General features: G+C 40.6%; 1 protein-coding gene and 1 non-coding gene across 2 annotated transcripts; both read right to left on the bottom strand.

The window, feature by feature from the left end:
* Positions 1–45: 45 nt before the first annotated feature.
* LOC117787342 (mediator of RNA polymerase II transcription subunit 13) lies at positions 46–27,954 on the bottom strand. The gene is made up of 13 exons (XM_034625844.1): positions 27,754–27,954; positions 24,294–24,444; positions 20,302–20,617; positions 14,566–14,659; positions 14,417–14,500; positions 13,117–13,607; positions 11,814–12,516; positions 9,499–9,736; positions 8,154–8,770; positions 2,315–7,184; positions 1,565–1,679; positions 1,376–1,491; positions 46–883 (listed from the first exon to the last, which is right to left on the bottom strand). The coding sequence occupies exons 2-13, from the start codon at positions 24,360–24,362 to the stop codon at positions 500–502; spliced, it is 8,097 nt and encodes a 2,698-aa protein (XP_034481735.1). The 5' UTR covers positions 24,363–24,444; positions 27,754–27,954; the 3' UTR covers positions 46–499.
* Positions 14,236–14,340, bottom strand: LOC117789306. Its single transcript, XR_004617869.1, has one exon.

The raw sequence follows: 27,954 nt of genomic DNA, 5'->3' as shown, positions 1-27,954 counted from the left end.
TGCTGTTGCTACTCTTAAACCATCCTCTTTCTCTCTTTTCCTCTCTCTTATTCTTGCTCTCCATACGTTATCGATTTATTGTTTATCGATTCAGATGTTGGCACACCCTGTGCTGTAAGGCTGTAAGGCTGCTGCTGCTGTTAATTATTACAAGGCTCTCTGTTGTTTACATATATCTATATACGCTAAACTGTGCGTTGTTGCTGTTAAGACAATGTTAAGTAACAGCGACTGTTACTGCAACTGTTAGTTGTTGCTTTTTGGACTGTTAACTTCAGTTTTGTTGCATTGCTATTGGTGTTTCTTTCTTTTGGTTTTCAATTTTTGATCTATATAAGTAGTTAATTATAGCACTTGTGGATTTCGGCTATTTGTGATTTTGTTTTAGTTGTTTGGAAGTACAGCAAACGGAAGCATTCGACTGTTACTGTTTCTGTTAATGTTACTGTTAGTGTTACTGTTATTGCTCTAGTATTGTAGTTGTTGGTTCTGTTGTTGTCTATGCTATGGCTGCTGTTAAATAGTACAGATCCATGAGAGTCTGCACATTGATCGGCAGACAGGAGAGACGATCGTGCGTATTGGAATCGAGGGCCAGCCAGGATAATGCATTATAGCCCTCTAGCACGAAGCGTAGCACATCGGCTGTCAGTGTCGAGTCCAGCGGATGATCATTGGCCGACTGATGGGCGTTCGTCGAGTTGAGTATATCATCGGCTATCTGAATATTCGGCACATGCAAATGCAATGCGGTCTTCAGGAACACTGGACACACATCCTCCAGATGCGGACAGGCGGACCAAAACCAGGCTGGCATTCGTCCCGTTGGCGCTGTCGATACCATATAGCCCACCGATATCGGCTGTTGATTGAGGGAACCCACCTAAAAAAGTAAAGGAAAAAGATTAACCTCAGATGCAAATAAGATTCAACTAGAAATTGATAGTTTTGAAAATATCAATATCGATACTTTACATTTTTGACAAAAAACATTGATAATATTTCGTTATGAAGAACAATAATGATTCTAATTCATATTATTTAATGAAAAAATTGATATGTCGATACGGAAAACGGTTCAAAATATTACACTTAATATTTTTGACAAAAACCATCGATAAATTTCGTTATGGAGAATAATAATGTTACTACTCTGTATTTTTTTTTTTGAGGAAAAAATCGATAATTTGATATGACTGCATTCCGACAAACGGCTGTATCTATATATAGATTTAGAATACATAAATAATTAAAATATCGCGATTTAATATCGATATTGGTGCTATTTTCAGAAAAACATCGCTAAACAAAATTTCAAAAATGTTATCGATATTTGTATCAGCAATTCCTGAATCTAGCCAGTCAAATAACTCACCTCCTCGACCTCCTGCGGTGGCGTGCACTTGAAATTATTTCCTCCAGCGCTTTGCCAGCTGCGATTATCCTCCATGCGTCCTGGACTGCCATGATTTGAGACACGATCCATGTGAGCTGCAGTGCCAAAGGATAACAATGTGTGAGACAACCTGACCATAGTTAACAGCTGGATAAAGACAATACTCACAGTCCCAGAAGAGATCACCGATATCGGCATCGCTAAAGTCCTCGTTGCCCTCCTCTTCTCCAAAGATGAAGTCATCGTCCACTTGTGGCTCGTTCTGGAACTGGCGTGTAAAGGACTGTAAAATTAAGGGGAGAAAGGTATAAGTAAGTGGATTGCAAATAATCATATCGATGTGTAATAGTTTAAATATTTCCATTTAATCAGCCAAACTTTCATCGACTATGTGTTATTAATCAACGAGAGAAATGCTACCGATAGGCAGTAGAAAAAAAATATTTTAAATTGATCGATAGAATAGATTTAATAATTATCAATTGAACTCTTCTTAAATTCAATCACTGTTGGTTAGGTAAGAAATTTATAATGTAAAACAAATATTTTCCATTAGTCCAAATGCGATAACAATCGTCGATAATTTATCGGTATGGAATGCTACTGCATTCAAACAAATATATCCAAAGAATTGAAAATAAATCACTAATAGCTTCTATTACTAGCCTATCAATTTGTAATTTTTAACAAATCTCACAATTAATTTAAAAAAAATCGATTTTAGATATCGATAGATTTAATGCAACACTTATCGAAAATTTGTCAATGGCGACATTCTTGTGGTTTAACAGATATACCCAAGGGTAAATTAACGATAACATTAATAGATAAATTGATATCGATAGCATATATCGATAATTTGCAAATAACCGATAGCAGTTATCGATAAGTTATCGAATCGTAAAAACCTTTACTCACCGCACAGACGGCACTGGTTGGAAAGACCAATATGTGTGTACAGGTCACATCCTGCGGCGTCGACAACGGATTTTGCATGGAGATCTGCGAGAATCTCTCGTCGGGCGTAAACTGATCGGGCATAACCCGAAGCTTGGCATCGGGCTCGAGGGTAACTAAGCAGGCACTGAGGATGGTCGGCGGATACATGAGGGTGCACTGCTTGCACATGTCCTTGAACTGCTTGGATGCCTTCTGCAGTTGCTGTTTGCTCAGCAAATAGCTCCAGGACTTGAGCTCACTATGCCCGATCCTGCCGATGCGTCCGATGACCAGACGCCACATCTGCGACGTCTGCGAGATCAGACCCATGACAAAGTCCATCAGCTTGCGCAGGGCGACATAACGAGCCGGCGCCTTCCTCCTCCTCGCCCGATTCGGCACATCGATGTTGATGCACACCTTCTCCAGCAGCTCGCCCCGCTCATCGGTGGCGGTGGCCAGCAGCCAGGCCTGATCCTCACTCAGACAGTAGTTGCAGTACATGACCGAGTAACGGGTCTCATTCTGGCCGTGCATACTTCCCGCTGCCCGGGAGAAATCCGTCTTGTCGTTCCGCTCGTGCATCGGAGCGAGCACAAAGGGAGCCGTATACATCTTATAAGCCCTTCGATTGGGTTCATCCTTGGTCTTCAGGAAGGCCTCCATGTTGGCGGCCGTACCGAATCCCGTCAAGCTTTTCACCGGCTGTGCATGCACCAAATGCCGACGACACTGTGAGAAAATATTCAGTGCCAGGCACTTGATCTCATCCGAGAAGCGACGCCGATTCCCCGAGGGACCCAGCTCCATGATGGACTCCAGCGAGATGATTTGTATGTTCATCTGGGCACGCACCGAATCCGGCACAGCTTTCAGGAGTTCCGCATAGCAACGCAGCAAGGCAATCAATGCCAATCTCTCCAGCTCAAAGCTGTCGGAGGCAAAGGTAAAGGGATTCACCACATAGAGCACAATGGCCGATGGATTAATGTCCTCTAGGGTTTCACCCATGCCCAAAGGATCACCTAGGACCAGTGCAGGTTTTGTATCGGCGCCAGCGCCAACACCAGGCTTAACATCCTGTTTGCTATCCGGTTGCTCCGGTTGCTGCTCCGTGCCGGGTTCCAGTTTGATGAGTGTGCTCGGTTCACTAGTGTGCTCCGTGTGGCTTGAACCTGTGCCTGTGTTGGCTCCTGCTGTTGCTCCTCCTCCTGTTGCTCCGCCTGTTGTTCCTCCTGTTTTACTCAGATCCGGCGGATTCAACAGACTTTTATCAGCTGGCACACGACTCAAATACGGCGCCAATTGATAGAGAAAGGCAATGGCATAACGTCGGATCTGCTCGGCGAGTGAAGCATGCTCCAAGGTGCGCAGCCAATCATCCAGCGGCGTCACTTCCCGCTCCTTTTCCGTGCTGGCAGCTGCGCCCACTTGGAGCACTCCCTCCCAGCCGCGGATGGGCGTGTGCCTGCCCAGCTTGCACATCTCGTAGGTGCTGCTCAGCTCACGGAAATAGGTGCGTGTATACGAGGCCACATGTTCGTTATCCGGACAGACAACGATGTAGACCACATCCCGGGCATAGGAATACGGTTCGAGCAGAAACTTATCCCAATAGTGAATGGAATGTGGTGCCACCGATATCCAATCCTTCTCATAGCCCACCACCACCGAGGGTATCGGCTGTGGTTCACACTGTCCGGATGCACGTCCCGCCAGCCGATGGAATTGCCGCCAGGTCAATGGACCACTAACCGTATTATAGGAGCTGGCATCCTTGGAGCCGGCAGCTCCTCCCCGGGACTTGCAATGGAAGGCACTCTGGAGCATAGGCTGTATGGCATTCATAGTGCGCACAATTTCCTTGTTGCTCCGGGTGAATCCCACAGGTAGATATGGCCACTTGTGCACCGTTAGGCGTCCACTGCCCAGAGCCAAGAGTTTCTGACGCAGAGCAGGCGCCGCCTGGAATGCCATCAATTGCTGTGACTGCTGGGCGGGAGCATGACCATGTCCATGTCCATGCTGTGGATGATGATTAAACTCCAGCATATTCATGTCCATGCGTTGATCCTCAAAGGCCAGACGCGCCTGCTCCAATGCCAAACTGATCACATCATGCGCATCCGTGAATTCCAGGACATTTGCTATGGACTCCATCGAAGCAGTCGGAGCACCGCTGTTGCCAAAGAGTCGCCGCTGTCGGGACATGCGACGACGATGGGATTGCAGAGCACGATGCACCGAACTGCTCGACGTTTGGATGATGGAGCACTGATCGAGCAGAAGATCAAAGATGGCATGTGCCAGCTGCTCAGCCACGCCCACGGCCACGCCCACTGCCGTTGCCGCTCCTGTGCCAACTGCTACCTTCTCCAGTTCCCTGCTTGAGTCACTTGCTCCTCCGGTTTTGCTTTGGACACTCTTCCGACACAAGCTCTGTATGAGACTGAGCAATGTGGCCTGCTTATTCCGACCCGGATCATCCACAATGCCCGTAATCTCCAGCTCATCCTCGTAGAAGAGTCCAGCGCGATGGGAGAGTCTTCGATTGACCACAGCACTAAAGCCGCAGGTGCATTCCACTGGATCATCATCCACATAGCCGGTTATATGGGGATTACTGCTGGGCGGCGTGCAGGAGGAGGAGCTGGAACCACCATTGGGTCCATGTCCGGCACCTGGTAATCCGCCCGCGTCCAGACCCACACCAAAGGCACTGATCATGCGCATGCCACCCGAGAAATTGTAGCTGGATGAGCTGGTTGAAGACGCAGAGTTGCCGGAGTTGCCGGAGTTGTTGCTGGCCGAGTTGTTGCGCTGTGTGGCAGCCGGAAAGGGATTGAAGCTGCCACCTGGCAGTGGCACATAGACACCCGAATCGGCGCCACGTATGTTGCCAATCTTCTGCGCATCCGCATTGCACACACACACGCTGCTGCTGTCAAAATTGTGATCGCGAAACACATTCAGCGCCGTATCATACAGCAGTATGTTAACCAACACTGAATTCACCTCGGGCAGCTCCTGCAGCAGACCCAGCACACCCTGTGCATGTGCGCCTTGTGTGCCTTGTGCGCCCTGTGCCTGTCCAGCTGCTGCTCCGTATGGCAACATGGCCAGCTTCGAATTGTTGTTGTCCAGCGTTGCCAGCTGTCCAAAATTATGATGTGAAACACCCTGTGGCCCTGTCTCCGGTGCACCATAAGGCTTATTATGATAAGAGCCAGTGGAATTTGCCGGACTCGCGGCCAAGTCATAGGGATATGGAGGCGGCGGATGTGTGGGCGTCTGTCGCATGCCACCGTGTGGCATGGGACTGCTGCGTGGAAAGGGCACACCTGAATTCACCGGTGAATTGGGCATGGGTGACATGCCGGTGGCACGTTGCATCATCTGTTGCATGGAGCTGCCCGGCGGCGCCTGTGGACAGTTCAATTGATTGAGCAACAGTTGACTGCCACCGCTGCTCAACGGTTGTGCAACAGTTGCGGTTCCAGTCGAAGGTGACGGCATTGCTGTTGTATTCATTGGTGTTCTTGGTCCTGCCGCCAATAAATCATGTAATTGCTGATGTTTTTGATGTTGCAACTGTTGCTGCTGCTGCTGTTGCTGATGTTGTTGCTGCAACTGTTGCTGATGTTGCTGCTGCAATTGCTGATGTTGTTGTATGCGCTGCTGCAGCTGCTGATGCTTCTGATGTTGCTGCTGTTGTTGCTGTGCTGCTGCTGCTTTGGCCAATGTTGCTGCTCGCGACTTTTGACTGTGACTCCAGGTGGCATGGTAGAAACAATTGGCGGGCACTGTCAGCGCCGGCAGCGTCTGACTTGGCAGATTTGTCAATGGCGCATAACGTGAGCTGCCCACAAATTTCTCCTGCTGCGGCGGTCGATACACATAGTTCCAATCCTGTATGGGCTCCTCCAGTGGACTGCCCAGTTCCACGCTATATTCCTGCTTTGTGAGCTTGAGCACAACAGCGCTATTGTTATTATTATTGTTATTGCTATTATTATTATTACTACTGCTATTGTTGTTGTTGTTGTTGTTGTTGCTATTGTTGTTGTTATTCCCTGTATCCACACTTAGATCCGTCATGACCACATCCGTCTGGCAGGGACTTGAATTGGGATGTTGTTGCTCATGTGATGGCGGTGTGGGAAACATTTTGGTTAAATCCTCTGCCTGAATGCTGCCGGCACCAGAACTGGCCACCACCGCAGCCACCACAGCACTGGCCACCGCCGTGCTCCGTTTGAGCTCATCAATTGTATTGCTCACGGCACTACAACCTCCGTTCGAGGGATTATTGGAGTCGGGTGGCGTATGGATCTGCACGCTGCTGCACTCATCATTCGAGCTCGTCTCGAACAGCTGCTCCAGATCATTGAGTGTGGGATTTAGACCCTCGGCGGTGAAGAGATTGCCACCACCACTCGCCTGGCCACTACTCGACTTGGACTCCTTGCAGCTGGGCGAATGCAAGCCCGGCTCTGTCTTAATGTCCAGTCCCTGAAAGAAGCTGGCTGTGACGCCGCCAGCACTTGCATTGTCCGCCTCATCGCTGCTGGAGACGCCTCCGCTTCCATTGCCACCATAGGCAATGCCCACCAGTCCGCCACCAGTTGTTGCTCCTCCTGCTCCCACTCCTCCTGCCTCTCCTCCTACCGGATTAAGCTGCGTCGTCGCCGCATTGCCATCTATGGAGAGCAGTGAGCCATATACGGATCCCGGCGACGGCATCAATGGCTTAAAGTGCGTGTGACCATCGTACAGATTTTTGGCATAACGCGGTCTTCGCTGCTTGGCGGTTTCATTCAACTTGGGTCGCTTCACCGGCAGATTGTCCCTGAAAAAAAGACAGAGAAACAGAACACAGTTAGACAGTTGAATCATTGGATTAATCTAACACCATGCATCATAAAAGTTGTGTATTAAAAATAAACATCTTAAAAAAAAAAATTTCTAATATTTTTAGTTTTCGAAAAATCTCTAGGAAAAAATGAAGAGTAATGAAATAAAATTGAATACTCGAATTTTAATGCAGAATCAAAAAAGCGGCCAAATAATGATCAAATTGATATTCCCCATGAAAATCGGTCAAGTTTAGACAAAGTTATGTCTGTTTGAAGTTTGAGATAAAGTGTCAAGGGGTAAGTATGGAAAAAATTCACAGTGATGACCAAAAAATGAAATTTTTTAAGTTAGTAAAATTTTGATGCAGCATTGAAATAGAGGTCAAATAATGATGAAAATGGTAATACGCATGAAAATCGGTCAAGTTTTGACAAAGTTATGTCTGTTTGAAGTTTTAGAAAAAGTGTCAAGGGATGTAGGTATGCAAAAAATTCACAGTGATGACCAAAAAATTAAATTTTTTAAGAAAATAAAATTTTGATGCAGAATCAATTTAGCGACCAAATAATGAATAAAATGATATTCCGCATGAAAATCGGTTAAGATTTGGCAAAGTTATGTCTGTTTGAAGTTTCAAATAAAGCATTAGGGGGAAAGTACAGGACAGTGGAAAAAATGGAAGGTAAAAACAAAAAATTGAATTTTCCAATTTTGATGCAGAATCAAAATATAGCTCAAATAATGATAAAATTGATATTCCGCAAAGAAATCGCTTAAGATTTGACAAAGAAATGGCAGTTTGAAGTTTTCGAAAAAGACTGAAGATGCACAGTGGTGAACATTAAATGACATTTTCTATTTGAATAAATTTTTGACCAACAGAAAGTTAGATTTATTAATATATTATATGATAATTATTAAAAAGAAATAAGTGTAATTGGATTAATCATACACAACTTACCAGGACTCCTGAAAACTAAAGTCATAGATGACATCCTTGAGCCATTCCTCGTCGTAGAAGCTGTCTGCATCCTTGAGCGTCAATTGTGGCGGCTTGTAGAGATTGAATAGATTTGTGACCGCCTCCTGTGTGGCAACTGTTGACGTTTGTGCCACAATGCCACGTGTTGCAACTTGGCCTAAGCCTGTGCCTGGCTCCTGTTTAACCGTTAGCATGGGCTGCTGTTGCATCTCCAGTTTCTTCACACTAATCGTGCCACATTGTGTTGCTGCCACGCCGGCTGCTGTGGCAGCAACAGTTGCTGCTGTCGCTCCCGTTGCTCCTGTTGCTGCTGGCGTAGTGGCAGTTGCAGTTGCTGATGTCGGTGTTGCTGGTTGCTGTTGTGGCACACTGCCAGGTGCACTCAGCGTTTGTCCAGCTCCTGTGGCGCCTCCATGCTCCGTGTAGGTTGGTGGTTCCCCGCCATGCACGTAAGGAGAAGCGGTTATGCTCTTGTTATCGTGCTGATCCGTTGGCGTCGGAGCGGGCGTGTTCTTGTCCAGCAGGTGATCGATGGGCGTGGGCGGCTGCTGGAGATTCGAAACTGATGTGGGCGCATGTGGACTCATATTGAGTAGCTGGACGGGATTAGAAAGGATATAAATTAGTATGGTAAACTAATGGTTACATCAAGAGAATTACGAATATATTTTTAAGAATAACTTAAATAACGACACATAAAATATAGAAATATTATTAAATACCAAAATGAGGATTTATTATTTATATATTTTGGATATTTTGGAATTTTTTTTTATATTTAATGAATGAATATATTTTTTAATTAATTTCTCTTTTTTCTTAATATTTCTTTCCTAGCTATAAATTTTTGATTTTCGAATGTCCTAATTAAGCATACTTTAATTTTTTATTACCCAATTTTTCCTATGTCTAATTCCTAGTTTTTATTTCCAATTTTCTCAACTTTGACAATTTTGGTTTCCTAATATTAAATTCCTCATTATATGATTTTGTATTACTTTACACAATTTCTGTATTCTTAGTTAATATTTCTTTGCTATTTATCAATTTTGGTTTTTCGATTGTTCTAATTAAGCATATTTTATTGTTTTTACAACTTAGTATTTTGTATGTCTAATTTCCTAAGTTTTACTTCTTAACTACAAGTTTTTATTTCAAATTTTTTCAACTTTCTCTTCCCAATTTTTGTTTTCCAATTTTTATTTTCCAATTTTAGTTTGTTAGGTTTTCTAATTTCTTCCCACAGTTTTGGTATTCTTAGTTATTTCTAATTGAGAAATAAATTGAAAATGATAATAGTGTAGTCACTTGAAGTTGGACTCACTTGCTCAGCGGGTGGCACCGATGTAGGTTGTGATTGCGCTGAGTTTGGATGCGGATGCGGTGAAGGCGCCGGTGTTGCAGGTGATCCCACCGAGGAAGAGGCAACTGCTGGCATCGATGATGAATCCCCCAAAGAGTTGCGTGAATACGTTGAGGCACCTCCTCCGCCTCCATGGGGCGTGCCATGACTGGGCGTGTTGCCCGTGCTGCCACCTAATGTTGCACTTGCCGCCAGGTGTCTATTTGGGAAGAAACGGGATGAAAAAAAGTGTTGGGAAGAAAAAATAAAATTGTAAATATTCATTAGATTGATTTTTAGTTATAAAAAAATTAAAAATTACATGCTTTCGAAATATGCACTGTAAAATTTATGTAAATATTTCTAAAAATTTATAATTTTTTTTAGCTTTAAAAATTTACATGTAATTTAGTGAAAAGCGTTTAAAGCAAACTAAGTATTAAGCAACCAAAAACAATCAAACAGCATTAATCGATTAATTACAGCCGCTTATCGATAAACGTGTTTAAAAATGTTAAGCAAAATTAAACTAAACCACATCCAAGTAAGAGAAAGAGAGAGAGAAAGAGCAAGCGTTGTAGAGTGGCGGAAAAAGGAGATGCAAAGAAGAAGTTCTACACTTAGAGAAATAATTAGAATAAAATCAAAATAAAACTTGCAGCTGCCAACAACCAAATGTAACCGTTATTTACAGCATGTATGTATGTGTGTGTGCGTGTGTGTGTGTAACAGGCTTTAACTACAATCGATATCGATAACACGCGCACCCACATGCAGTATACCAAAAATACCGATAACGATAGAATGCGAAAAGGCGACGATGAGCGACAGGGGCAGGGGGAGACATGGGCGGGGTCGTGAGCAGATCATTTACAATGTATGAAATTTATTATTATTATTATTATTGTTTTTGTTGTTATTGTTATTACACCATTTACCACAAGTACATAAATAGTAAATAATAATAAGTAATACAATTGTTATGTTTGACTAACTGTATGTGTGTGTGTGTGATCGTTGCAGTTTATGCATGTGTGTATGCGCATGTGTGTTTGTGTTTTTGTTTATGTGCAAGGAATAAAAGTAAAAAACTTATAAACCAAATATGTAAAAACCAGCCAACAAAACTTAAAAAAGTTGACAGAGCATGTTGTTGTGTTGTTGTTGTTGAGATTTCAAGAAAGTAAGTAACAGAATATAAACAACTTAAAGGTGTGTGTGTCTGTGTGTGTGAGTTTATGAGAGAGAAATATTAAAAGAGCATATTAAGAACCAAACAGAAAACCAAAAGTAAAAAAAATATGTGGCAACGCTGCTAAACGCCTCCACACACACACAGACACACACAGAGAGACAGAGAAAGATGTCTGCAGAGCGACACAAACCTTTGTTTTGGTATATTGGTGTCTGTTGTTGTTGTTGTTGTAGAGGAAGTAGTTGTGTTGCTGTTGTTGTTTGTATTGAGTAGAAAACGCTTGTGAAACGGCACAATTTGTCGCTTAAGACTGAAGGAGGAGGAGTAGGAGGAGGAAGAGCAAATGTAGCCAACACTGGAAGTGGAACTGGTACTGGAATGATGCGCTGCAGGTGTGCTCGGTCGCTGCTGCTGTTGTTGTTGTTGGTAAAGCTGAAATGACGCTTTGCTGCCAACGGCGCTGCTGGCGGCGACGATCGCTGCTCGCAGCGCTGGCGAGCTGCCAGCCAAACTTGGACTGCTGCCGCTGCTGCTCTGCTGACGCTTGACGCCAACTCCGACGGCGCTGCTGCTGCCGCTGCATTGTGCGCTGAAATTTGTTGGTTTTTTTGTTTTTGTGTTAAACTTTCAACTTAACTTGCAACTTTCAACACATTTCTGAGACGCGCGCGCGTGGTGAGTTTTTCTTTCTGGCTAACCTTGAATTTCTCTTAAATGTTAAGCATGCAAAACACTCACACACACAATTAACTTATTAATACAAAAAAAAAAAAATTAAGATAATTATTCTGCAACTAGACATGCCTTTAAAGCGTTTTACAACACTGTTTAACAATCACATATTCATAGTTTCTATTCAAATTCAACACAAATTCACGCTACAAAAACAAATTGCACACACACACACACACACTCCAAAGAGAGAGTGAAAACAAAAGAGAGTAGTAGAAAATGTAAGGCGGATCGTTGTGGGCAGAGCGGGTGCAGTAAGTCAGAGAGAGACAGACAAAAAGAGAGAGTAGAAAAAAAAAACAAAAGAGCGGGGCAGCGGGCAGTAAAGAAAGAGAGAACGAAACTAAAGAGAGTTGAGCTGCCAACTTACTTGGTGCATATGCAAGGAGCTTTCTGCATAGGATCCACAAAGTTCCACAGCTTTTGACGCTGCTGTTGTTGCTGCTGTTGTTGTTGTTGTTGTTGGATCTGCTGCTGCACATGTTGCTTGGAATCCATTTGCTTGGCATCCATTTCATCATCATTGGCTGCTGCTGCTGTTGTTGCTGTTGCTGTCGCTGCTGCTGCTGACGTCGCTGCCGCTGTCGCAGCTGCATCCACATGCAACGTATTCATTATACAATCCTGCCACGCACGTTCCGGCATTTCAATTGCCGCCGTAGCGGGAATATGAGTATTGTTGGTATTAAACGTAAATCCTGATGTGGGACGCTGATCGTAATAAGGTTGAAACGTTAAACGTTCCAATGTTGCCTTTCTCGCATTGTTATTGTTGTTATTGTTGCTATTGTTGTTGTTGGCAGCTGTCTCTTTTGCTGCTGTTGGAGTTGCTGCAGGTGTTGCTGTTGTTGTTGCTGCTGCAGTTGTTGTTATTGTTGCCGCAGGAGTTGTTGCTGTTGTTGCAAGTGGTGAGGAGAGCGATGCCAATACAGCTGTTTCCACTGTCGTTCCAGTTGCAACACTGCCAGTTCCAGTTCCATTCGCCTTGTGCAACTCATTAAACTCCATGTGCTCCATGTCGTCCAAATCTGTGACTAGTACATAGTTCGTTGGATGATACATCTTATGACCACCTGAAGATGCAACATTTCATTAGTATTTGTTGTATAATATTTTCATTGTTTAATGTTAACAATTTTGTAAAATAGATTTTACATTTATTTTATATACCTTTAGTCAAGTAATTGGTTATTTTTAATTTTAAAAAATGCACACTAATCTTATTTAAAAAAAAAAAACTTGCCTTTTTATATGAATTTTCCTAATTTTTTGTTTTTTGCAATTGTTACAATTGAATATTTTTAATTTTAATATTAATTTTGAAAATTTAAAATAAGTAAGAGTTATACAATTATTTAAATATTCTTAGTTGAAGATATAAGAACTATTTTTGTATATTTAATATAAATTCTAAAATAATTATAATATTATAATATAAATATAATAATATTATTAAAACTATTTTAAATAATACAATATCATTGTGTTCATTTTAATATCAAAACATAATCTTGATCATTATGAAATAATCCTAATTTTTATTATTTTCAATGTTAATCCAGAAATTATTTTTATGATAACCTTCTTTAAGTAATGTGCATTTCTTTCGATTCTCAAAACAATTACTTGACATAATGTATCTATTGATAGTATCTGTTGGTTGCAACACTCACCTGACACAACCTCAACGACTGGCGGCACATCCGTGTTGTCCTTATTGCACAGCGGGAAAAACGATGCCCAATCCTCGAGGATCTTTTCGGCCATGGGATCGTTGGCCTTGTAACTGTTGCCGGTGAGTATTGCCGCAATGCCAAAGGGAGCCAACATCACTTTACGTGCTTGTGCCGGCGCTGTTGTTGTTACTGCCTTCTCGCCACTTCCTCCACCTGCTACTCCTGTTGCTCCGGGTCCCTCTGCAAGTGGTGGTGAGCTGGCGGGCAACGTTGTTGTGGCAGCCACAACACCGTTTGTTCCATTGTCCTGGCCACGTTGCGTCGCTGTCGCTGTCGTCTGTCCACTTGCCGCGGCAAAGGCAACCGCCGCCTCCGCCAAATGCTCCTTGGTGAGCGGACGCACGGCGGGATGTTCCCGCAGATCAATCGAGGCGCACACTGTGTCGCCGTGCACGAAGAACGTGAAGGAGAAGGACAAATGCTGCGAACTGAAAGCAGAAAGAGAACAAACAATTAATATTTTATTATAAGATGCCAATCCCTTCAAGAAATATGATAAGCGCTGGGAAAACATCAATGCATAATCTATAACATTCAATGTTTTCATTTTTATAATCAAAAATCTATATTCTTTTATTTTCCTAAATCGATTTATCAAATCTCAATACGGTTTTAAAGTAAAATTATATTTTTAATTTACTTTATTTTTACATTTTTTGTTTTCTTCTAATTTTATCTCCTTTTTTTCTTCTAATTTTATCTTCTTTTTTCTTCTAATCTTAAGTCCTTTTTATTGTAAAATTTTCTTTTAAAATAAATGAAATTTTTGTTTAACGAATTTTCACTTTTTGCAATTTAATTCATATTTTTTTTTCTAACAATTTTTCTTGTTTCTCTATTTTTGCTATTTTTTCGTGTTCTATTTCCTTTTTCTCATTTTGCTTATTTTTTATAACGTTTCTTCTTTATTTATTTATTTAAATATTATCTATTTTCTTTCTAATTCTTTTTTATTTTTTATTTTCTTTTTTTTTAGTTGAATGATCGCATAGATACATGTTTTGCCAGCTCTAATTGTGTTGCATATAGGCATTGTTGGTTTTAATGCCATGTTGCAAGTGTGGCAGGAAGAACGATGCAATCGCATAAGCTTCAATGCGATCGCACAGAGTTCCTGTCTCATATGTTAATCTGGGATGATTGCCAGGATATCCAGCATAATTTTAACAGCTGGACATCAGTTTCTTAGGCGAATGCATCCTCAATAATGTTGCATGCGGCATGTGGCACAACTCACCTGCGTCCAAAGAGACGATCGCTGGAGGTGCAAGGTTGCACAAACCATTTGCCAAAGCGCACAATGTCCTTGGTGAGCACAAATCTAAAAAAAAAAAGATCAAGAAGATTAGTTAATGGAAAGAACTTTAAGATTCCAGTTGCACTCACCTTTCCATGAGATTGTGCAACGCCTTGAAGAGCAGCGAGCGGCATTCGTAGGTAAGCTCGCCCTTCCAGGTGCCATTCCAGAGCGCTTGATTGGCTGGAATAACAGAAAAATTAGTTATAATTAAATTATATATAATTAAAATTTTATTAATAATTTTTTAAGCTTAATTATTATTTAAACATTCTAAAGACAAAAAATATCTTAATAATATTATTTAGTTTATTTATTTATGTATTATAGCTGTATTACAACTGAAAAAAGCTCAAAGCTTCGCTTAGCATATTTTGTTTATTCCATGATTCCATCCATTCATAAATCCAATCAACTCAGAGCTTCTCAATTATTCATAAGACATTTTGAATACGTTCCACAGCAAGTTTATTTACTCTTCCCCCTTCCACTACATTGACATTTCCAATTGAAGTGTGTGGAACGCATTTTAAAGGCGGAAAATAACTGAATAATAAGAAAACAAAACAAAAAAACGCGCGCACGCTCTGCTTCTTCTATGTGTGCATGTATGTGTGTGTGACAACACATAAACAATGAGAAACAACGCAAAATATTCAACGGGGCTAGAAAAATTAAATGAGAATCCCAATTTTAAGTGACTCGCGCGCATTGAGAGCATTTATTTACTTTTTTTTTATTGTTGTATTGGCAAATTATTTTGTTATTGTTTTGCGACGCGCGCAGCTCAATGACAAATTTAACTCTTTAACTCAAGAAATTATGGCAGAAAGGGAGGAATTAATAACATCGCAGGAGTGTGTGTGAGAGAGAGGAAGAGTGTTAAAGAGACGAGAAAATCTATGTAAATTTAAGCAAAAACAACAACATCAGCAGTTGCATACGTGAGTGAAGAAGAAGACTCATGGAATATAAAGAGAAGATGAAAAGACAAACGACAGCAGTGGCAGAGTCGGCGGGAGAGGCAAATCAAAATCAAAAGCGGAAGCGCAAACAAAATGCCACTTAAAACAAAAAAGGCAACGAAGAGGAGGAGCGCGGGGAGGGGAAAGAGGCGAACAGAATAGTCGAGAAATTGTTTTTTGGAAAATTCCAAGCATCTCACTCAAGCAAAACAAACACACATACTACGTGCTCACACACACACATATGCGCCACCTACACATGCAGCTACTGCGACTGCGGAGTCAACAGTTACAGCGCGCAGCAGCAGCGCCGGGTCCACCCTCTGCATGACACACAAACAGACACACACATACACTCACATAAAGCACAACAAAAGAAACAAAGCAGCAAAGGAAAGAGGACAAACAGAGGCAACAACACACATCAAGAAATGTTGCAAAGATAATTACGTAAAGGTAAACAACATTATAAATAACAAAACACATATAAGCAATGAGAACGCGCGTCTCATTTACACTCAAAAGAACTGAAGAGCGTACGAGCCGGCGAATGAGTGTGAGTGAGAGTACGAGTGGCATTGTGAGAGTGAGTTGAGCGCAAAAAGCAGCGAGTAGCGACGTTGACTGCGAAACAATGCAGCTGCAGAGAGAGCAGCAGAGACAGAGACAGCGTCGTAGGCTGGGCTCTGGAAATTATGCTTGTTGAGTGGTTTTCTTGTAGATGTAGTTGTTGTTGTTGTAACAAGCCTGCTTGTGAATTTCATTGTTTGTACCTTTTCTTTCAATGAGATCAGCGTAATATTTTTACCAGAGGGCAATGTACGATTATGCATGTGTGTGTGTGTGCGTATGTATGTTTATATGTATGTATGTATGTCTGTTTGTAAGTGAGAATGTATTTTCTAGGGGTCATACACGAAGCCCACACAGACACGGCAAAAGTTCAAAGCTCACATTAACACACACACACACACACATATACCTACATACGCACATGCAACAGAAAAACGCAAAAAAGGGTAGCAACAACACTTCTGCTGCAGCCTCTCTCTTTCTCCCTGTCTCCGTCCCACTCTCAAACCCTTGGCAAACAAACAAAAGAATCGAAATCAAAACGAAACACAAAAAATTCCAAACCTACAAAATTCGAATTGCCGACTGCGCTGCTTCGGTTGCGCCGACTTCGATTTGGACTTCGTCGTCTGCAAGCGAATATCTCATTCTCATTCTCGCAATCTCCCGACCATAACAGGAATATGACGTCGACGTCGACGACGGCTGCTCAATGCAAATTCCAAATACATACGCTGCATGTACTTTTGTGCGTGTGTGTGTGTGTTTTTTTTTTGTAGCACGTGTGGTTTGTGCACATGTTGCTGCTGCTGCTAACTGCGGACACACGCAGAGCGACAAACTCACAGAGAAAGAGAGAGGGCGAGAGAGAGCGCGCGCGTGAGTGAGAGCTAGCGAGTGGGTGAGTTGAGAGAGAGGTGTATCTGTGTATTGTTTGTACTTCAAACATTCGCTGTTGCTGACTGTGACGGCTGCTGCTGCTGCGAGAGAGAGTGAGTGAGTAAGTGAGTGAATGAGTGTGAGCGAGTGAGTGTTGTTTGGCCAAAAGTGCCGCTAGTTTTCGCGCTCTCGCTCATCTGCCACTCTCTCCCACACACGCCATCGCTCGCTTGTTGTTGTTTGTGCTTGAAACGCTATTTTAGGTTAAAAATTTGCTACCACAGCAAAATCACAATGTAAATGACGTGCAAACGTGTGCGTATGCATGTGTGTATGTACGTACATTTGTTGCTAGTCTACGATATAAGTTCGCATAGAAAGATAGCGTGCAACAAGCGGTAAATACTCATGTATTTATATATACATATATATTTATGCATGTATGTATTTAATCAAGGTCAATAATCTGTGGCTTAGCGACGGGCCACATTGCAAATTGGTTAATAAGCACAACAACAACAACAAAACAGGTAAAGCGTCGGCAAACGGAGCGAATGCAAAATGTTGCAGCAACAACAAAGCGCATTGTAATTAAGCTTTAAAACCAGTTTAAGAAAACAAAAAGAAAAATAAAACACAAGCAAGCGCACAAAAGAGAACAGCCGACAATTGAGAGCGCACAATCACACAGACACACATAGAGACAGAGAGCAAGATAGACTAAGAGAGGCACACAAGTTGTGAGCTCATAATTATTAGCCCCAATTGTGGAGCGCACTCACACACACACATGCATACGAAGAGTGAGAGACAGAATGTCAATGCAGCAACAAAGTGACAGCTGTTTAAGGTACAATTTGTAAAGTGTGTGTAATAAACAACAACAACAAGAACAACAACATTGGCAATGACAACAACAAGTAGTGGGGCCAACAAGCTTTTCATTAGAGACGGCAGAAATATCGATTAGCATATCGATGCATCGATTTATATTTACACTTTTTAAAAACTTGCTACTTTTTTTCTTTTGAAATTCAATTTATTTATCATATATGTATATTTATTTTTCATTTTTAAATCATATTTATATATTTTTGGTGAATTCTATAGAAAATTGAAATTTAATAACAAACATAACGTTGCATATAAATTTAACAAACAGCTAAACTTGTTGCTGAAATCATTGACAAATCGAATTACCGAATTAATTAAGTTTCATTTCTTATTATCGTTATCGATATGCAAAATCGTTGTTACTCATTGTTGTTGTTTTTATTCTTCTTACTAAGCAACCGTTATAAACAAAGCAAGTGCAAAAAAAAAGAGAGCGCTACAATTGTAGCAACAAAAGCTGTGGCAACTTGTATATTCCACAACAACAAAATCGAGTACAACAACAACAAGACTTTGAGGTCTGCCGCTGCGCCGTTGCCACTTTTCACTGGGCAGCAGCAACGGCCTCTGTCGACGCAACGCGTCTCTGTCTCCTCTCTGCTTTCATTCACACGCACAGACACACACACACACACACACACACATACATATGGACATACAGGGACAGCAGCGTTTTTTTGTTTGTTGTTTGCGGCTATAAAAAGAAAAGAGAATTCGCACAAAGTAATGTCAATGCAATTAGTCAATGTCCTTGTCATTAAAAAACAAAGCAACAACAACAGCAGCAACAATGTCGTCGACTGTAAATTTCACCACAGCGGCAGAGCTGCGCCAACTGCGACTGCGACCGCAGCAGCGGTAGCGCATTTAACTCGAAACAGTTTATCAACAGCTAACTGTAAAAGTAAAATGAATCGCAAAATGACGTCGAACAATCGAAAGGAGACACAAAACTACGTTTGAATTACTATGATTACGTTAACTTTAAGGTTGACGTATTGTCAGATTACGCTGCGAGTGGAATTTGCCATGGGGGAAAGAGAGACCATAACACAAATTACAAAGAGACGCAGCAGTGATAATTTTTGTGGTCAGAGATAGCGTGTGAAGCAATAGGCAAAAATTAAATAAATATTAGCCAAACGCCGCAAACTAAAAACAACTGATAAGAAGAGCTGAGAGCCAAAAAGCAAAAGCAATCGAGGCCATCAAGTAAGCAACCCTCTCAAATGAACCGAATTCCGAATTTGCCAAGGCGGCTAAAGCACAATAATAAGAGACTGAGAGAGAGATAGAGAGAGCAAAAACTAACGAGCGTAAGCTCAAACAAAAAAATTGAGAGCAAGCGAACGAGTGATTGCGAGAGAGGCACAGCGAGAGAGCGCGCAATCGAAACAAAAACATTGCAAATGACACAGGTGACGTTTTACGCGTGGGCTGACCGCAAACTTATGAGAAGAGAGGAGAGCAGAGAGAGTGGGTGGTTGAGAGAGAGAGAGGGGGAGAACACTGCTGCTACTGCTGATGACAGATGAGCGCGCCATGTGAGTGATGTTGGAGACACACACACACAGTTTATTTATTTGACATGTATGTGTACACATGCATATGCGTGTGTGTGTGTATTGTTTTGGTTTTCTCATGGGTACAACAAAATATTTGCTGCGCTGCACGTTGCGGCCTTGAAGTTTTATTAAATTTATAAAGCTCATAATGTAACGACAATATTCTCAACACTTGTTTATCTATGTTCATATGTGATTGATGTAGAGATTGTTCCAGAACAATTTAAAAAAAAAACTTCAGGAACAAAAAAATTCAAAATATGCCGGCAGCGAAATTTCTGGATTCTTACTGAGCATTTACAGGTAGAACATAACTTTGCACACTGAAAATTGATTAATTATGATGTGATCCCCATAAAATTTAGCTGTATTGACTTTCACTTTTATAATAAGCCTTGAAAATATATTGAATTGCATGAAAAATTCATTTTAGAACCATAATACATATAAAAAAAAAATCATCAGTTTTCTTTGTTGCAAATTTTGCTTTTTCTTCGACCTTCTCTATTTCTAAAAACAGCTTTATTTTCTTCTAAAAAGATCCCAGCATTTCTATGTAGTAGTACCTTTGTTCTTATTTATGTATAGATATATCAGAGTTAGCAAAACAGCTGTATTTTCTTAAAATCAGGTTTTTTTTAAAGTGAAACTTCGTGGAAATATCGATAAAAATAATATAATTGTAAAATTTTGGTAATTTCATATGGAAATTTCAAAGAATTAAAAAAAAAAACTAGTCGAGTCCCCAAACCAATTTTTTCGGCTAAATTTATGATGAACTGTCCGCTATTTGGGGGTTTATTTATTTATTTTTTTTTGAGTTGGCCCAGCCTAATAGACCTTTATCCAAATTTATAATTTTTGTAACTCTCGTATTCTTTCCACTAAAAATAGGGTATATGTTTGTCTATCAAAGATTGGCAACTCTGTAACAGATATAATTGCTTACCCGCTATTTTGAGCAGCTCGGCATCGACGAGATCACTGAGATCCGGCTCCTCGCCGTACCAGAAGATCCAGAGCTCCTTGGCGGCGGCGAGGGAGAGGGGCGGGTGCACAGTGGTCGATGTGGTAATCTCAAAGTTTAAGGCATTCGGATCGGAGTTGTCCTGCTTCGTGGATTGCACACGACGCCACACGCACAACATGTCCGCCTGCATGCATCGTGAATAGGATCGCAGAATCGGATCCGACAGCGGATCCGACGACGCATTCGGCCGTTCGCCATTCACGAACTTTCGCCATTTAATTCCACACAAATCAGTCTATCGAAGAGAGAGAGAGAGAGAAATAGATAGATGATTAGCTGGTTATCATTTGTTGCTTAATTAGCATATATCGAAAGAGATAAGAACAAAACTAAGTAAATTAATTGTATTTCAAAACAATATATTGTACAATCGATCACTTGTTAATATGCAACTACAGTGAGCATATGATAAAATGATTGTCTCTGTCTTAAAACCCTAAAGTTGCCATATTTTATTATGAATCAATTAAAAGATTGTTTTTTTTAGTAGTTCTTTTAACAAAATAAAAAGCAAAAATCTATAACTTTGCTTTAATTATTATTCTTACTTATTTTATAATAGTTTATTTTGGTATTTCGAAAAGTAAAAATAAGAAATTATATGATCCAATGTGTTGAAATATTTGTTTAAAAAAAAACTAATTTTAATATTTGCTATTTGTGAAAAAATAACTCGACCTACTGTTGACATATATGACTTTTGAGTAAATCAACAAATTTCAAGAATAAATGTTTTTTTTTTAGATTTTATTTAATTTCTAATTTTATTATATTTATCTTTGTCAAGTCATTTAGTTTTCATACTGTATGCCCACTGTACTTGATGTAACTAAACTGAAATAACACCTACGCTTTTGTTTACAAATCCCACACGCAACAATTTACAACAAACAGTCTCCCTCTCGCCCCCTTCCCACCCTGTATTCCCATCTACCTACAACAAAAGCTAAAAAGAAAAAACAAGTGTGCAAAAGACAGTGTTGCAAAATGCTTCATACATTCCGCAGTTGCTGCACTTGTAACAGAAAATCAAAAAAATACAAAAACAAAAAAAACGAAAGGCGCATACAAAGCAAAGCTCAAAACAAAAGCACAAAACGCAGAGCAAAAAGAAGACAATTCAAAAAAAAAAAAAGAAAAACTGGCTAGTTTCGTGTCTTTGGCGGCTTCCGTTGCAAGTTGTTGTTGTTGCTGTTTTGCTTCTTCTTCCTCTACTTGTGCTTATTGTTGTTGTTGCTTTGAAACAAGTTGTCGTCGTCGTTGTTTTTGTTGTTGTTGCTGCTGCTGTTGCTGTGGCAAGCACAAATCAATGGCCAAGAGAGCGTCAAGCATAACATACAAAAACAAAAAATAACTGAGCACAAGCAGACACACACGCATACACAGACAGACAGAGACACTCCACTCCCCCACCCCCCTCTCGACAGTCATAAACATAGCCAAATAACTGCACCTTACTCACACACACACACACCAATCCACTCAAACGCACACTGTGTACAAGCAAGCAAAAGGTATTCCCCCAAACCACGAATGGCTGCCGAATACCGTCGACGAGCGTCGCCCCCAACTACAACAACATGAAGAACAGAAGCAACAGCAGCAACAGAAGCAGAAGCAGCAGGCAAAGGCAAAGCGGCAACAAGAGACCGTCGCGTCGAGTCGCTTCGTCGTCGTCGTTCCACATTCTTCCGTTCATTTGGATTTTGTATTTTTTTTTTTTTCGATTTCGGTATCGCAATTTTTGGTGTGTGTTTGTTTTCATTTTCGCTCTCGTTTTTACAACTCGCTACTTTGTAGGTTTTATGAGCCTTTTACTTTTATTTCGGGCCAACGCTAACGCATTATGACCATATTTTATAAAAATTTTAATAATGATAATTAAACTACCCCCACCCCCTCCCACACACAGTCTGTTTTTGCCGTTTTTCAGCATTGTCATCAGCAAACAACAACAATCTACATACGCTTAGGTCGCTGTCTTTTATCTGCCGACGTCAGCGGCGTCTCGTTGCATTGTATATTTATCTGTGTGCATGTGTGTGTGTGTGTGTGTGACAGAGAGAGAGCAGCTTGTGTATTTCTATTATTTTCATTTTATTATTGCCATTTTCATACTCAATTCACACAAACATTATTCGGTATGTGTGCTTCGGCTTCGGCTTTTGCGCTCGTTTTGCCACTGGCATATATTTATGAGTTGGTTTCTCTCGAGCGCTCTCTCGCTCTGCATGTGTGTGTGTGTGTATGTGTGCGTGTGTTATCATTCTGACATGCTTTTTTCTAGTGTTTGTTCACGCGCGCGTGCCTTCCAAGTTCAAGCTGTCTTTCTCTCTCTCTGTATCTTTTGTGCGCTCTCTAATTGGGTCTGCCTGTTGTCTAGCAAGTTTCTCTCTCTCTTGGCACTCGCTGTGTTACTGTTCATTGCTCGCTCAGAGAAAGTTTTGCGCGTTTGTTATTGTTTCGTTATTTCGTTTAGCGTTCGTTGGCGCGTCTTCGGTCAACTCAGTCTGTCTGTGTCGCTGTCTCTTCTGTTTCTGCCTTGGGGGAGGGAGAGTGTGGGGTAATAGTCGGGCGTGTTGTTGGAGCACGTTGACTTTAACGCATCGCCATCTTAAGCTGCCATTTGAGCTTTTCTTTTGCTTCTGCTTCTTCCGTTGCTGCTGCTGCTGTTGTTGAGCGAGATTCATTAAAGAAATATGCCACTGAAAAAGAAACGGCGTTGCGACCCGGCCAACTAACTAGACGCCGCTGAAGAACCTGTTATGACCGTCCAGTTGCCGCATAAAGTGTATCCCACACACACACACACACACACACACACACATATATATATAGATATATATATGTATATACACACACTTCAACATTCACTTTGTAGCTGCTTCTTTACATTTTCTTGACTTGTTTTGCTTTTGTGCGTGTTTCAACAACTGGTGAAAATAACGTTATAGACAGGACAGAGTTCCCAACTCAGCTAAATTTCCGCCAGATGAATGAAAATCGCGGGAAGTACTAAAAATAGCGGGCTTTACAAATTCTAGCAATTTTGAATATTAAAAAAACAGCAATAAATATTTTAAATTACACTGAGAAAAAACCAAATTACAAAATGAACCGAAACTTCTTATTTATATATACCCGTTACTTCAAAAATAAGTCAGTCTTGTTTATATACCCGTTACTTTAAAAATAAGCCAGAGGAGATACATATTGTTTTTTATAAAACTTAAGAATTTAGATATTTCATCATTACTCAAAAATGCAAAAAGCGATTTTAAAAAAGCATTTACACTAAAAAATTATATCTGTTATTAAGTCAGATGCAGTTTAAAATTTGAATTAAGATAGATATTATTTTTTAAGGTACTTTTACAATTATTTGACCTTAAAATTACAGAAAAATTCAAAGAAAAAAATATATAATCCAACTAATTAAAAATATAATACATACTTTTTCTTTGATTTTTATTTTAAAGCTTTTTTCCTATTTTCAATGAATATCAACTTAAAACCCAAATTTACTAAAATTGTTTCTGAATTTCCTGCATATTTTGTAGTTTTTTTCTAGCTGATTTCATTTTTTAGTTTAGCTTTTAAAGGCTTTAAACAGTTGGCAACACTGGTTATGTATAGATACAAGTTATCGATAAACAGCAACGCGCACGCCTATCGACTAAGTGACAAGGACAACAATCAGCTGTCAACAGAAAAGAACGAAAGGAGAGAACAAAGGAAAGAACGAACAAACGATCAGCGTGGGTGGTAGCTGAAACACCCTGTGCTTTGCTGTGTTGCATTGTCACTGACCTAGATCTAAGGCAAATTGGCAAAGAACGGAAATGGAAATTAAACCAATGAGAGAGAGAGAGAGAGGGAGGGATTTTTATGTGAAAAAGGCGACAACTTACCAAGGCATAAAAGTTTGTATGGCAATCCTCCAAACTTGCGCCGTTTGTCTGATGATTTTGATGCGTCATAGTTCTTGGCTTTTTATTTTTGCACAACAGCAGCACCTCATTTTCTCAAGATGTGAAGATTGTGAGTGAGAAATTGGTAAATCTATAGATATATTGTATATATAAATATATCTGTGTATGTATTTGCGTATTTCTAGTATTTATTTGCACATTTGTTGTGATTGCGTTTCAATTGATATACATATGTATATATATTCTTTCTGCTTCTTGCTTTTTATTATTTTCTTTGCTGCTTTGCTTTCTGTATTGATTCGAATACGACGAAAAGAGAGATACACAGATACAGATGCAGTTACACAGACACAGGAAACACGCACACAGAGACACGAATTGCGTTTTGTTTTGAGTGAATTTTGATATTTTTGTATTTTGTTGCTGCTGTAGTTGTTGTTGCAGTTGTTGTTGTTGACAATGATGTTGTTGCTGTGGTTGTTGTTTTGCAGCTGTTGCAGTTCACAACTACTTTTGGTACGAATTAACATTTATTTGCTATTATTATTATTATTATATATTTTGAATGCACTTGACACACACTTTATTCATTTCGTTTTGCACTAAAAATGTAGACGGAAGATTAGCAATTGTCTTTGTTGTAGTTATTGTGATTGTTGTTGTTTTTGTTGCTACTGCTTGCTGCACTTATTTTGTTTTATGCACGCTTCCGAAACCGAAAACACGTTCAGGTAAATCAATTTCGAAATCAGCAACATCATCGCAGCAGCAGCAGCAGTAGCAGAGAGAGAGAGCGAGAGACAGTTGGCAGAGGCGAACTGCACTCACAGGCACACACACACTCATTCACTTTACTTCATTCCACTCCACTCATTTAGTTTACTCACATACTGCCACACGACAATGAAAAACAATTTTGTATTTTTTATGTTTTTGTCTTATTGTTTTTTTTTATAGTGGAATTGCTGCTGCTACTACTTATTTGTTGCTCTGTCTCACACACACACACACCCATGCACATATGCGGCAATTACAAGGGTGGACGGCCGCCAGCAGCAGCAGCCATCTCCTAATGCTCCACTCTCCCGCTCTCCCACTCCATGGGGGCTGAACCACTGTCCATTCATTCGACACTGAGCGACGCACCAGAGAGAGAGAGAGTGAGCTAAGTGCAGAGCCCAAAGATAGCGAGCGCGCGTTTGAGCGACACACACAAAAATTGACTTTTCAAGGCGCGCAGACGAGACGTGACGACAGCGAGCTGGGGTGCTTCTATGTGTGTGTGAGAGAGCGAGCGAACGAGTCACATACATAAATACATACATATAAACACCGACGCACGACGACGACGATGAAAGTCGTTGGGTTTTCGTTAATCGTTGATGTAGACAAAAAAAAATATAAGAAATATAAGAAAAAACGAAATAAAATAGGTAGTTTTTTAGTAGCTACAGTTTATTCAGTTTGAGCGTAAATAAATATGTATACATGTATTAATGCTTGCTGTATTTAATGCGCCATTCACATTAGTCACAATACAAAATAATGCACAATATGCACTTTTCAAAATTTGTATATTTTTCTGTATACTTTTCTACGTATTTCGTATTTTTTTCATTGTTCCACAAAACAAGAATCATAAATTATTATTATTTGTGGTTGGCACTTTACACTCAACTCTGTGTAAAACAGAGGTAGAAAGAAGCAGAAGAAGCAGCAGCAGATGAGTAATAGTAAATTGTAATGAGTTTGTGCTTAAAAAAGGCACTCACATACACACACACACAGACACAAATACACTTGCACAGACACACGCACGCACACATTGACAGCGCTGAGAGGTTACAGAGATGGAGACTCGATATTGATATTTAAATATTGTTAATCTACTTGTATCGAACTTGCACCTTGCACTGCGTATTTATTATTTAAACAATTTAATAACTCAATAAATGCATATATAATTAAATATATATACATATATATTTATATATCTGTATATGCATACGTTTTTCTCGCTTTTCGCACAACACCAAATGACGAGTCAGAAAATTTTAAACCGACTGCGAGACCGTTTCTGCTTCTGCTGCTGCGACTGCTGCTGGCTGGCAACGACAACGACGACGCGACATCGCCACACACAATGGAAATTTCGCTCGCCTAGCTTTGCTTTGAGCAGTTCCTAAAAATGAGAGGGAGAGAGAGACAACTACGGAGAGTAGCAGTAACAGCAGCAGCAACAGTAGCAGCAGCGAGTAGCGAGCAGCAGCCACTCAAAAAAAGATTTGTCGTTGCTCTCCAACGACAACGAATAGCGGCTTTTTGCTCATTTTGCAATTTGAGAGCGAGCCAGAGAGCCGCGTCCAAACAAGTTTATTTTGTTGTTTGCGTGTGTGTGCTGTTTATAATACTGTCTCATTCATGCTCGCTCTCTCTCCCTCTGGCTTTTGTGCATCGCCCTCTGCTTGATTGCTGCCCTGCTTAGGGATGCAACGTTTTCAAACCGAAGAATAACAAGATCGATTTGCGAGACAAAATGGCCAGACTGTTTTTTATCAAAAAGAAAAAAAAAACTAGCCACAAATTCAAATTTTTGTGTAGTGGTAGGGGAAACTCCAAATCGAAATTGAAGAGAAATTTTGTAAAGAATCTGGAATTCAAATCTGCTGGCTTCATGTTTTATGCACTACACAACACTGCACACACACACATGTGCATATGCATATGTATATATACATATAGAGTGCGAAACGTGATACATAGACAGCATTCCTCTCGCATTCACACGCACACACAGCCAATGACAAACGCACCTACATACATACATACACTCACGCACACAGATACAGATACATATGAAGCAGTGACGCGAGCAACCACTTTCATAGGTTTTCTTTCGATTTGTGTGCTATACATACATATCTTTTTTTGATTTTTTTATTCGAATTTGCCAAGTGGCCGTTTTATGTCTGTTCTCTCTTTATATTTCCATGCTCAGTGTGATTACTGCTTTTATTTCAGCTTATTACAAATTTACAATGGATGCCGCGACTTTCGTCTGTTCCTTTCTTATATATGCATACACACACGCAAACACACACACACTCACGCACTAAACCGACACATACAAAATGATCCCCTTTCCAGCGGCAAATAGCACAATTAAATTAATGCTATTGCGGAAATATTTAAATGCAATTATCCATATTTATGTAAGTAATTATGGCTGATATTTAAACGGCTGCACTGTTATTTATGTGTATTAATTTTAATGTGCTTCACTTGGGCTATGTCTCTCTCTTTCTCGACTCGAAACGACACACATACGCGCATACACATCATCAACTACATATGTATGCATGCGGATGTACATATGTATGTATGCATATATATATTTTTCGCATTTCTTTGGCTTTGACTTCTTTTTCTTAGCATTTACATTTTTGTGCGATTTGCCCACTTTCTATTCACATTTTTATTTCAAACTTGCACTTCTTCAGTTTAACCGGCACGTTACTCCGCCTGCGTATCTTGCACGTACGCAATTGGCGGTTTGTAGCAAGTTAAATTTAATTAAAATTCACGGAGTCGACTAAGAAGTCAAGAGACCAGGGATGCGAGACCAGAACGTGCTGCCACC

The sequence above is a fragment of the Drosophila innubila genome, assembly GCF_004354385.1.
Source record: "Drosophila innubila isolate TH190305 chromosome 3L unlocalized genomic scaffold, UK_Dinn_1.0 0_D_3L, whole genome shotgun sequence".
Taxonomy (NCBI): domain Eukaryota; kingdom Metazoa; phylum Arthropoda; class Insecta; order Diptera; family Drosophilidae; genus Drosophila; species Drosophila innubila.
This window is presented reverse-complemented; position numbering and strand designations above follow the sequence as displayed.